This window comes from Oncorhynchus tshawytscha, linkage group LG22 (genome assembly GCF_018296145.1).
Source record: "Oncorhynchus tshawytscha isolate Ot180627B linkage group LG22, Otsh_v2.0, whole genome shotgun sequence".
In the NCBI taxonomy this organism is placed as follows: Eukaryota; Metazoa; Chordata; class Actinopteri; order Salmoniformes; family Salmonidae; genus Oncorhynchus; species Oncorhynchus tshawytscha.
Genome location: NC_056450.1, coordinates 19036150 through 19049493, shown reverse-complemented (window position 1 = coordinate 19049493; position 13344 = coordinate 19036150). Strand labels below are relative to the sequence as shown.

Genomic DNA, 13344 nt, shown 5'->3' with positions numbered 1-13344 from the left:
TTGTTGGAGAATGACCTGGCTACGCCAAGTTCCAGCCCTTGGAGTTCTCCTTGCATTCTGGTTCCTAAACCTGATGGTACGTCCAGGTTATGTACAGATTATCGAAAGGTAAATTCTGTCACAATGCTACTTTCCAACGACTGGTTAACTCCGTATTAGCTGGCGTTCCCAATTGTCGTGCATACCTTGATGATCTAGTAATTTATTCGTCTGAGTGGTCAGATCATGTTGACTCTCTTAAGGGTAGTATGTGAACGTTTGGCAGCTGCTTCTCTAACCCTGAACTTGGCAAAGTGCGAGTTTGGGAAGGCTACTGTGACCTATCTCAGCAAAGAGGTCGGCCATGGACAGGTGCGCCCTGTTGATGCCAAGGTTTTGGCTATAACTGCATTCCCCGCACCTACCACCAGATGAGAGCTACGCCACTTTTTAGGGATGGTTGGCTACTACCGTAGTTTCTGTAAGAACTTTTTAGGGATAGTTGGCTACTACCGTAGTTTCTGTAAAAATGTCTCTGCGGTAGTCGCTCCATTGACCGATTTGCTCAGTCCGGCTAGATCGTTTGAGTGGACCCCTGATTGTCAGGTAGCTTTTGAATCTGCTAAAGCACTCTTATGTACTACCCCTGTACTTGCTGCTCCGGATTTTGAGCGACCATTTAAACTTGAGGTAGATGCTAGTGCCAGAGGTGCTGGTGCTGTTCTACTGCAGCAGGACAAGAGTGGAGTGGATCATCCCGTTTGTTATTTTTCTTGTAAGTTGAACAAATTATGCAACCATCGAACAAGAAGCTCTTGCTTTGTTGTTAGCTCTGCAATACTTTGATGTGCATATTGATTCTAGTGCTCTACCAGTGATAGTATATACTGACCACAACCCCTTAGTGTTTCTCCACCGGATGTACAACCAGAACCAGCGCCTTATGCGTTGGGCGCTTATTGTAAAAATTATAATTTGGAGATCTGCCATATAAAAGGTTCTGATAATGTGTTGGCAGATACTTTGTCACGTGTGTAAAATAATGATTTCTGTAAGTTTTCTAAGGTTGACTGTTGTTGATCTTGTGGGTATGTTTTGTAATACTGTGGTCACAATCCCCATGGGTTGCTCTTTTAAGGGTGGGAGTGTTACGGATACAGGTATCCTGTGGGTGTGCATTTCTTTTCTCTCCTTCTCCCCTCACAGGTGGCAATCATCATTCCCCAATCAGTCACCATGCAGTCATCAATCAGAAGACACACCTCCTCCTGTTTCCATTACCCAATCACATTCCCTTTCCCTTAGTTTAAAAACCCTGTCAGTTGTTTTCTCAGGAGCTCAATCTCTTTTTGTTTCAATCTCTCTGTGTCTCAATCTCTCGCAAAATCTCTCTCTCGTTATTGAGCTCTCTTTTGTTTTTTGCACCTACATGTCACTTTGTCCCCACCTGTGAGTGTTGTTATGGTGTTTGTTTGATGGTAGGAAAAGGGGGTACTAAGACAAGTCGCCCATGGGCATACACTACCCGTAGGACTACTTTGTCTAAGAACACTAGGTATAACTGGGCGAACCACCCACTGTATTTTTGGTTAGTTAGTTAGCTGTATAGTAGTAGGCTAGTCTAGCTTTGTGGTATGTTTGGATATTTGTTTCTTTCCTAGGGTCCTTGGGCCCAGCTCAGCCCCTTTTGCATGAGTTATTTTACGGGTCTCGAAACCATCCCCCCCTAGACTGCCGGGCCAAAGGGATTCGTAACATCTATGCATAGTCACTTTAACTCTACCTACATGTACATATTACCTCGACTACCCGGTGCCCCGCACATTGACTCTGTACCGGTACCCCCTGTATATAGTCTCACTATTGTTATTTTACTGCTGCTAATTTGTTACTTTTATTTTTCAATTTTTTTAGTTATCTATTTTTACGTAACACTTTTTTTTCTTAACTTATTATAGTGTTGTTGGTTAAGGGCTTGTATGTAAGTAAGCATTTCACTGTAAGGTCTACACCTGTTGTATTCGGCGCATGTGACAAACACAATGTGATTTGAATGAGAGCGCGAGCGAGGAAGAGCGAGAGAGATTCGTAAGGCCAGGCGATGCGTTGAGAGTTCTGGAAAGAGAGAACAGAATGATACTACAGTACTGCACATGATACAGCCCCGGGAAAAGAAACAGCGATCTGATCATTTCAACAGTATGATAAATACATCACACCATTACTGCTAAGTGAACATTTGTTTCAGACAGCGTCATTTAAGGATTCAGTGGACTTGTAATCATTGGGTAATTCTGGTGTTGATGGGAGTTTATGGGTGTAATAGAATTAGGCAGGTGGCCATGTGCTAGGAACAAATGGGCTCATTGAGTTGAAGGAGGAGATAGAGAGAACCATCACCATTGTCACACTGATGGACAACTAGAAAAAGGCAGGAAATCTGTTGCATTCTGCAATGCTTTAGAGCTGCATATGAACTAACGCCATAGTACTTTCAAGGTATATGCCTGTCTGTAATTCCTTGGGTGCTGAACTAATTTATAAGAGCCAGACAGAAAAAAACAAGACGGACAACAGATTTTGCAAAAAAAGTTTAATCTCTCCTATATGCGTGTTTATTTACAAGTAATAAATCTGCAAAATAGGAAAGAGCAGAATATTTACACGAGCGTGAAACAGCCAACCTGTCACAGTTGCTTCAAATCTGAAACTCTTTAAAAAGGTATCAGAATTCAGAAAGTATTACAACTCTTTAGGTTCTATTTCCTCTTAAATCTGTGTCTAGATATTTTTTATGTTTCATCCTTTACTTTGAAAAAAGGAACTGCTTTCCAATATGCAAAAACAAACCAAACAAGGGAATCAGGAGGACAAGGATAGAAGTTGTTCAGTGGCAAAGGGGGAAACCTGTGACAGTGTTATGAGTGGGCATGGTCAGGTGGTGGATTGTGGGTAATGGAGGGGTCATACAGGGTTGTGGGAAGGGGAGGGGGAGCTGACAAGGCACTATGTGCAAAGTGAAAGCTCTGTGTTCATCAAACAGCATCTGGATCGCTCCCTCTGGCTTTCCTTTCTGTCTTCCACCCAACTCGCAATGGCAGACAGACACAACAACAAAACACAAGGAGAGACTACTTCAAAGGACTTCTGTAGAGAAGTCCCTTTCTTTTCATCTTTACACAACAAGTGGCATAGTAAAATGAAATAACAACACAAAACATAACATGAGAGACCAACTGCCCCAGTACTTACAATATAACTTGTTTGATACTCTATAGAGTAACGTTACAGATTACCACATTAATCCATAATCCCGCCAAGATGTTGATCATCATCATCATCCAAAAATCTTCCACGTAAATAACAGAGGAGCAAAAGGACATCAAAGCAAGAGAACCTCCTGGAAACTTTGTAACGCCACCAGCTGTTTTACAATCGCAGTCATCAAAGCCTAGCTTGTGTGGCGGGAGGGAGGCAGCACACACAAACATTTCCCCATCCATTAAACAAATAAGGGAGACAAATGTGCACAATCAGGTAATAAAATATGCTTAACAGAAGAACAGTGACGGAGCAGAACCATCACAAATCATCATAAATAGGGTGAAGGAACAGAAAAGTGGTCAAGTCAATGCCGAATCTGCACTAAGAGAGGCCTTCTCTTGGTATGGGAAAAACCAGTAACCAGCAGATAACCCTGTTTAAGTTGAATTTCATAAACTACTCCATACGCCCTGCTCTCAGATATCAAGTAAAGAGTACAATACATACATACAGTCCAGCCTTTTGTGTTCGGTTGGGAGGGAAGGGAGAGATTAGTGGAAGGGTGGGGTGTACCGTATAGGAGTACCTTTATTGAGTTGCCAGCACTAGGACAGGACTGAGATGGAGAGTAGAGACTAGAGGGAGTTGATATTGGAGAATGACCAAGAGAGAAGGATGGAAGAGCCCTGCAGCACACTAAGATGAATAAAAAATATCCATATATTTTCTGAAATGTCTAAACAAATATATAATGTGTTGTTGAGACCTGCTCCCATTTCAAACTGAACAATTATAAATAAATAAACTGAGGAAATGCTTTTCATTTTCATTAAATCCCACCATCTTTGTTGAAGCCTGATGTAGGATGGACAGATGGCCCAAGGTTATATATCACAACTCTAGCCTGTGTGATCCACACGGCTCTCACCGGAGAACTGACCTAAATATTTCAGAGGTTTCTCAAACATTTATCTGGTTTGTTTTTCCTCCGTATCTCCTTTACTCTCAGAGGACATTGACCGAAGGGGAATCGATGCAACATATTAAAGGGAGACAATACATTTCACAAAGGTATCCGGTTTCTGAGGAAACGAAAGCCACCTGGCAGTTAGAAAACACACAAAGATTGAGCTACATTTCATTATCTTGTCACATCACAGATGTTTGCATTTCAAAATATTTGTCGCTGTTTTCTTATCTTCACAGCAGACTAAAAAACGAAGAAAAGAGAATTCTGAATGTTCACCTTCCTTGGTGCTTCAGAAGTCCTCTTTTCTCTTTTGAATGACGATCGTCACAGATGCCGTTACAGAACATGAGGGAAACCCTGGGAGAGTCTACTCTGCTTGCACAACCAATGTTTGGTTTCTGCAGAGTACAAAGAAAACAACTCATACAACTTTCACCACACCAAAAACAACAATTAAACCATCTTCTTAATTGCAATAAAATAGAACTGTTGAATTCACTGGAGTGACAATGCTTGCTCTCACGGGCTAAAAATCAGGAGGGATTACTCTTCACTCAAAGCTTTAGCTAAAAACTCCTCTCATCTTCGTCTGCAAACCTCTACCTCAGTGTCCGCCATGACAGTCTGTAGGATAGTCTAACAGTGATCTATCTGAGGGAAGGGGACAGTGGGAAAACTTCAGGAAGGCTTTGAAAGGGTAGTGGGTGAATTAAACCTTTGCTACATTTAACATGGCGCTAAGCCCAATGAATCCTTCTGTGGAGTCTGACTTTTGTGGTACAGCAGAGTCCATAATATCACAGTACTTTAAGCCATGTTACTTGCCTCCCAAAAAAGCTTGAGGTCCCAGAACAAAAGTAATGTAACTTTGCTGTGGTCCGGAGCCTGTGCACAGAGGCGAGCAAGGTGGTGGATACAACCAAGAGGGCTGCTCATTCAGGTGCTGTGAATGTGAGGTTGTCGGCTAACACAGGAGGCTGTTTTTCTCTGAGTTGTACAAAAAAAAAAAAACAAGCCTTTGGTTTTTCTAAAAGCCACAATAGCACTGGTTGTATTAAATACAGGAATAAAATAGTAATTTCCAGTACCATTAAAACAAATGATCTCCCAGGACAGGAAAGGCCCCAAAGACCTAACGATTTGTTGACTTGCTTCTACAATTTTTTTGTCATTTAACTTTTTATTTTATTTTTTTATTTTACTCTCACCTTCAGTCACTAGGCATGACAACATTAGAATCATAACACATTTTATCTAAAGAAAAAGTTTTCACTAAACAACATTTAAATCAAACATGGCACAGGACAAGGTTTCATAGTTCAGTCTTTGAAATATCAAATCCTTTTCTTTCAAAGTATTTTGTACATTAAAATGGAAATTGACTATTTTCATGTGTTTCTTTAAAAATGAAGTTGTATTTATATATCTATATATCTATATTTATATCCTCTTCTTTTGATGTAGCTTTTTTGTAAATTGTGCAAATTCAGCAGTAACACAAGTGGCACACCAACGGAGAGAGTAGGCAGTTGTTAAACACAAGACCAACAACTAAATCAACCAAATAGAAATAAAATGGATCTGAAAATCAAACTGACGTCCATGAACGTTGATGAAGTCTCTGATGATAGACTGCTGACACGTCAGAAGCGTCCATGGGGGGCCTTTGTAAATGAAGTCCTTTCTCCATAGCTCCCCTTATATATATATATATATATATATATATGTATCTCCTGGCTTCTTTAGCCAGCTGCTTCACAGTCCCTGTCCTGTAGGTGGGTATATAATCAACATGGAAGACAAACTGAAACCAGTGATGAAGACCGCGATGATAAGACACTTTCTCGGGGCGACAGACGGACGTTTAGTGTTTATAAATGAGGGGTTGTTTGGATGGGCCGGGGCCCAGGCCTAACTCTGGTGGGTCTCCAGTGTACTTCTTGTGTCCTTGCAGTCCTTACGCGTTGTGTTGGGGTTAGGAGCTGGGGTCAGTGAGAGAAGGCCTAGCTGCTACCCTCTCCGACCCTCAGTGGCGGGCCGTTCCTCAGCTGGCCAAGGCCATGGTATCGATGACCTGCTCCAGCTTACTGCGCAGTCTTTGCCTACGAGACTGTTCGTCCTTCTGCAGCGCAGACAGGATCTGGGGAGAGACAAGAGAGGAGAGAAGGAGAAAGAAGAGAGGAAAGAGGGAGAAAGAAGAGAAGGAGAGAGGGAGATTAGTCAATAGATTCAGCAGGGTGGACCACCGACAGAGAAAGTCTCTCAGAACATCTGTAAGTCTGTGTAAAGTCCCTCAGAACATCTGTCAGTTTTTAAACAGCTGGTGAAGCAAACGTGCTGTGATGGTGGCATGAGTATGCTATAAGACTTGTATGTAGAAGCATGCAAACCGTTGAAATGTTTTCCTACAAACACCATACAGCTGTTTACTCATGAATGTTGGCGAAATATACGAGGAAACGGAGGCAGCGTGACATCCATAGTTTACCTCTGTATGGAAAGTTGAATGTCCACTGAATGACATTGCATAGAAGAAGATGTTCAGTAAACAGGCGGATGACGATGGATGCGAGGGGAGCTGTATGTACTATGGCATTATGGGAACTGGAAGAGGAGGTGCTGGTGGGTCCATTAGTGATAGGTAGCTGTGTACTAGATGTTAGGGACTCATGCAGGAGAATGCATAATGGCCTGCTAATGCCCCGCGTGTTAGTGCTGCTTTGACGGATGAGGGGGGCGAGAGGAGGACCCTGCAGCCGCCTGCATCTGGATAATAAGCCTTAATGAATGGGAGCGGCTGCTTAAATAGAGGCAGCTGCAGCTGTTGCCTCAGACACAGGAACCAGCACTGCTGAGAGATGAGGGGAGAGGTGAGGGGGGTAGAGATAGGGTCTGATGCTGAGTGGAGATGACTGAATATACCCCCCTCACTTCAACCACCTTTGAAAAGGCAAGCAGAGAGGCTGCCTGAACCTCTCACAGCACACACTCAATGCACTATAACCAACAAGGTAGGAAGAATTGTCTGAGCAGACAGACAAACATTGTTTACGTGTTTTTGAAGGCCACGGCAGACACTCTCTTAGAGTGAGTACAGTACAGTAGCCATCCTAGCACTGCCTTCCTCCCTCCCTCGCTGGCTGGCTGTCTGTCTGTCCTAATGGCTGGGAGCGGATAGAGTGGAGGGAGCTTCTGCATTGCCTCATTATCTCTCCAGTTCCACAGCCCAGTCTCCGTGAGTCACTGACTGTAGCCCTTTCCAGGCTCTGCTCAGCTCTCTGAGAATTAGCACTCAGTGTACAGTCTCATTCACATCTCCTACATGGAGTAGCTACACTATACTGGCTCTGCCTCAATGCATAAGCAACATTTCAAGAATGATTAGTCAGTCTATTTTGGTGGGGAAATAAATGAATGCACATGGAATATAGTGTGTTAATGAACTCCCCGGAAGGATAGCACATGGGAGAATGAATAAAACACATAAATCCAATGTGGTCCATTAGTTCCATAATATGTACTTAATTACTTAAATAGCTGCATGCATACTCAGTTATCTTCTAATTGAATCAGAATGCCCACATTCCATTCATCATGAAAACTAGAAGGCACATACAAAGGGTCTCACCCCTGTGTCAACATACAGAACCAATGGCTATTCTACTCTGATTTCTTCATGCTGCGACTAATATATATTTATAAAACACATTAGATATCTATACTATTAAACTATTATAATGTCTATGATTAATATCTTCGTAATATACCGGTGACTCACCTCATCTTTGTACTTGACGATATAGGAGTAGATCTCATGCAGGGCACTCATGCTGTTGAACTGGCTGAGGTGCAGCCGGGACTGTTCAGCCAGGTAGGCACTCATGTCCTGGTCACTGATGGCCGGCATACGGGAGATGTCGGAGTAGTACCTGCAGGACAGGAGGGGAGCAGAGAGGGAAGGGGGTTAGCACCCTGGACTGGAGAGGACACCTCTTTAGTTGTGTATGTGAAGGACTGCGATGAAAAAGTCAAGGCCTCAATCAAGTAATTGTCAACAACCTTCATCTAATCTAATTTCACCAACTGTTAAAACGCTGGGTGCATACTATGTCTTTCGGAAATGGAAGCATTGAAATGGACATTCTTACAAACTAGAAGGCAGTTGAGCTCTCTGTCATTCATACCTCTCCACCCAGTTCTTGTAGTTGGGGATATCCTTGGCGTAGAGCAGCTTGTTGGAGGGCGAGTCTTTGCCCAGCTTGTGTTCTGACGTGGAGCAGGAGTCCATGAAGGTCTGGGCCACCACAGACAGGCAGGCGTCTGTGATGCTGTTCTTATGGATGTCAAACACAAACTGAGGGTTCTTGATCACGTTCACCCAGAACCGCAGAGGAAGACTGGGACGGGAGAGTTATCATGAGAAGATGGATGCCATCAACCAAATACACACATAGTGAAGAAACAGCCAAGCAAACCATTGCTATTTGTCCTGTAATGTGTCTCACCAATTGCTCTTCCAGGTGTGCCGTACGTCTGAGTCTGATATGGAGTGTTTGTCGGCCTGCTCGTCCAGGAAGTCAAACATGTACTTGATGGCGAGAGGCAGGGCGCTACCGCGGTGGGCCGTGCTGAAGATGGTCTCAAACAGGTCGTCCACAAACTTCTGCAACGTACCCTGAGGACAGAAGGGATGAGAGGAGCGATTACTTACCCCCATTAAGGGGGAGGGGCTGTGGAGAGGACGCTTCTTTCTGCTCTTCCAAGATCAAAGTGCTGAGACAAGCTAGCTTACCAGACAGACCTATGTTTGCTATTTGAATTCCATTCGCTTCTCTGAATCATGCGCCACAAAACACTCAATCCCACAACAAATGACTAGTCTCCTGCTATTTCCCCCGCTTTATATTTATCTATCTTTTCTGACCACAAAATAGGCTTGTAAACAGCGTCTCATTTCCATGTTTTTTCTTTCCCTACAATTAGGAGCGAAACAATGAGCTCTGAGGCAGCTAGAGGAGAGGAGAGGGGCAGGCAGACCCGTTAACAGGGAATTGGCTGAGGGACCCCAGAAGAATACTGCAATAGAGGCTGAGCTGTTTACATTTGAGTCATTTAGCAGTGACAAGCACATCAAGGGACTACCGAAGAAGATGGTTCCCCCAGGAAAAACTCTTGACATATGGAGAGCATTACAATGACTTCCTCAACATTCAGATGTTAAAGTTGACCTACATCAGCAGTACTTGTTATTTATGTAGGGGTGGTCTGGTGTCTATGTAATCTTACCTTGGTGGCGAGCAGACGGGTCAGATAGATCTCAGAGACCATCTTGCTGCCGCGGTCACCCTCGCGCTGGTCAGAGTGGTCGTGGTTCTTGACCAGGTGCCACAGCTTGGTACCACTCTCCAGGTCAGGAGTGATCATGGGAGTGCGGGAGCGCAGACTGTCTGGACTGCTGGCTGTTCGCAACATGCTCTCTGGACGGAGGCAAGAGAGCGATAGGAACATCAGGACAAAGACAAGGCCATCAGAACAGAACACCAGTCTGACTCCCTGGTTTCATGCAGGCCCCCAGGGTCCGGTCTGGAGTGTGAAGGCACAAGCTCGGCTGGTCGGCTACTCCGTAGCAACTTAGCGGTGCCAAAGGGTCTGGTCTTGCCTAGAAAGCCTATGTAAATTACAACCCAATTCAGCAATATGGAACGTTTCTAATTGAAATACTTCCAGCTTCATGCACCGTCGGGAGTTTTCTAGAGGAATACGTAGATGACGTCAGAGCTATCACTATCTACTGGTGTTAGTGTTGATGGTTCCATGAACTTCCAACTCTGACACAGGTGTTAAAATCACGCATTTCAGGTCAAAGCGCTGTGCACAGCATACAAACATAAAAGAGAAAACAAACATATTTAGTCTGGTGAAGGAATGGCTCTATGGGCTGTCTATATCTGGCCGTCATCCAGCCAGAACAAAGAATGTGCCAGCGTGAGGAGCAGAGTATCAGTCTGTCTGTCACAAGGTCACAACCCATAATCCACTGGGACCTGACCTCAGAGATGGAGAGAACATTTTAATGAGCAAGACAACAGATCCCTGTAGCCTCTCCTATTGTAAAAACTCCTTTTATACGTTAGAGAGGTGGATGGATGGTGAGAAAAATGATTAGGCCTCAACTAAGGAGCGAAGAGAGATGGCTAACTCATTACGCTCAATTGGCGGACTATAACTAATTAGCAAAGTGGGAGAAGAAAAATGGCGTGCCTCGTCTTCATTGTGCCAGGGCCGAGAGAGGAGATAGGATAGAGAATCTGCTTTCTGTCTTATCTTCTTCAGCATGTTTTTACACCAGCCCTTCCATCTCCATCTCGTCCCTCCTGTCCTCTCCTGTCCTCTCCTCCTGTCCTCTCCTCTCCTCTCCTCTCCTCTCCTCTCCTCTCCTCTCCTCTCCTCTCTCTCTCCTCTCCTCTCCTCTCCCCCCCCCCCCCCCCCCTCCCCTCCCCAGCCCAAATGACCCATAATGTTAGAGTGGTGGATATAATAGAAAACCATACACAAGAGCAATATCCTCCCTTCCTGTGGTACTGTATGAGTCAGGCTGTACAGGCTCCATTGTGTGAGTTTCTGTCTCCCCCCACTCGTGTCCTCCCGAGGGCCGCCTGCCTCCATGCACTGCTACATTATTAATGGTGTGAGTGTCAAACTTCATTACGGGAGACCAAAAAGATGCCCTTCTGCCATGTTCCTTATCAGCTAGCCTGCTGCAGTGGCAGCCAGAAAGGGAGGGAGGGACGCTGCATGGAGAGGAGGTAGGGTGGCCAGAATGCAGGTGTATGGAGGGAGGGATGAGAGGACGGAGGAAGAAATTCATTCTGCCTGAATGATAGAGTGACACTGGGGCCTTCTGAGTGTCTGAGCGCAGGGAGATCCCGCTGGCTTTCAGGGTGAGAGGATGAGGGAAGTGAAGCTCAGAGACTGAATGACACAGAGAGATGGTGCTGGAGACACTGCTAAACGAATGTGTGTCAGTGCTTCTTGGTTTGTTGTTTCTTATGGGGAATAAGAGCACTGACCTGAATATACCCAATTCAATCTACAGAGACCTTGGCCTGTATTCACAAAGCGTCTCAGAGTAGGAATACGTTTTGCCTTCTAAATCATAATGGATAACAGGGGGGACCTGATCCTAGCATTCATCATTCATACTCGGAGACACTTTGTAAATATGGGCCCTGTGGTATTTAAACAGGGAACCAGAGACCTCCTGCTACACGTATTTCTAGTGGAGGTGTTAAAACCAGTGATGAAACTAAAGGAAAACGGAACCAGTGTGACTAAGACTGGTCTCCGTGCCAATGACCTTGTCAACCCCCAGTATCAGCTTGTTCACACCAGAACATTTACTCCACTGTAGCCACTCTACCAGCAGACAATAGTACTGTACTCCTACCTCTATTGGACATTCATCATGAGCCTGCTACTACTACTACTGCTGCTGCTACTGCTGCTTGAGTGCCTGTAAATTTCATGACAATCATGTTCTTTGGTTTCTGGGGGAGAGTGGTGGATGTTTACCTCTGCTCTTACAACAGCCAGGGCTTGGCTATCCTCTCTGTGGACTAACAAACCAGCCTGGCTTTCACTGGCCTGTCAACGTTGCTATCGTAACCCCTTAACACACAGACACACTTGAGGAGAGAGAGAAGGGGAAAACAACAAAGGTGAAAGGCCTCAGGCTTTTGCCAGAGAGCTGGTTACACTGTTGTGGTGCACAGCTGAGGCTGTGTTCAGAGGTGTGTCTGTGTTAGCTATTGGTCTTCAGTCTCTGGCAGGAGGAGTGAGGTGTCTGATGTAATGCCTGTTATTTCCTAGATGGTGGAAATACCTCTGAAATGGCGTAGGCTCGATAGTGGTGGATTTATGGTTCTCTCTATTCACAGACGCTGAGTCAAATCTACCTTACTATCAACAAAGTCATACAGAGGGCGAAAGACAGAGATTGAGAGAGAGATTGAGAGAAAAAGAAAGGAGAAAGAGAGACTCACCATATCTGCTGAGAGACTTGGTGAAGGTAGAAGAGTTGGATATGTTGTATGCTGAGTTCTGCTTTGGTACCAGAGCGATCACTGAGCCGTCCGTCACCTACAAGGATTGAAAAACAAAGGGCTGTCTTGTAAACATCGTCCTGTCAATCACTCCATGCACTGTCTGTTTGCATAGATAAAACCACACCATGGCAACCCCAGCCCTCTGCTCTCACCTGATAGTGGGCCAGTGTGTTGAGGCGTTTCCAGTCGTTATCGATCTTGGTGGTGACATCCTCATCCTGAAGGATGATTCTGGCCATCCTGCCCTGACGCCACTCTGTGAAGAGAAGATGAGGATGAGACCGGAGACAGGCAGGCAGGTGCACCCCCCCGACACACAGTAAACACAAACACACACGGTCACTAAACACTGGTGTTCTTACCCAGGTCCATGTCCCCAGCCTTGGGTCTCTGGGAGTAGGGGCTGCCCTTGTACACTGCATCCAGCAGCTTCTCCTTCACCTGGGTGATGGTGTCACAGTTCAGCCCCTTCACCGTCACCTCCGAGGCGTTCTCGTTCTCCGGGTTCATACAGTGGAGAGTCTGCCAGGGGAGGGAGGGGAATTAGGTTCAGCTTAGTTAAATAAGTTGTCAATGGCAGGTATTTGAAACGCATTCTCACTCAGGGTCACTGAGGTAGCAACAGATCCTACCGACCTTATACTGCCTTCTCAAAGGTAAATCACACATTTGATCAAATGTCCTTATTGTCCTATAAAATATTTATATTTGACAGCACTCACCAAGGTCTTGTAGTCAATCTGCTGTCTGATGAGCTTGTCCTCACTGAGTGAGTAGCGCGCCTCTCCTGTGATGGAGTCTATAGGCCCCTTCTCCATCTGCTGCTTCATAGCACAGTACAGCATGAACAGAGGCTCCCCAGCACACTCCTGGAGACACAGGGACACAGACCCTCAGCGACAGGTACGGGCTGAAGCTTGGGACCAGTGGCCTTTAGGATTCTGCTTCAACAATGCAATTGCTTAACCACATGCATCTATACTGAGTGGACAAAACATTAAGAACACCTTCCTAATATTAAGTTGC

General features: G+C 45.0%; 1 protein-coding gene across 2 annotated transcripts in view; it reads right to left on the bottom strand.

Moving 5' to 3' along the window:
- Positions 1–2557: 2557 nt before the first annotated feature.
- Positions 2558–13344, bottom strand: part of LOC112221539 (plexin-A1-like) — a 340982-nt gene continuing 330195 nt past the window's right edge. For both annotated transcript variants that reach the window (XM_042303888.1, XM_042303889.1), the window contains exons 24-32: positions 13041–13187; positions 12681–12840; positions 12471–12574; positions 12256–12352; positions 9500–9690; positions 8719–8888; positions 8398–8610; positions 7992–8142; positions 2558–6353 (exon numbers count right to left, since the gene is read on the bottom strand). In XM_042303888.1, coding sequence (XP_042159822.1) covers positions 6258–6353; positions 7992–8142; positions 8398–8610; positions 8719–8888; positions 9500–9690; positions 12256–12352; positions 12471–12574; positions 12681–12840; positions 13041–13187 — 1329 coding nt within the window. In that variant the 3' untranslated portion in view covers positions 2558–6257. The remainder of the gene's footprint in view (positions 6354–7991; positions 8143–8397; positions 8611–8718; positions 8889–9499; positions 9691–12255; positions 12353–12470; positions 12575–12680; positions 12841–13040; positions 13188–13344) is intronic.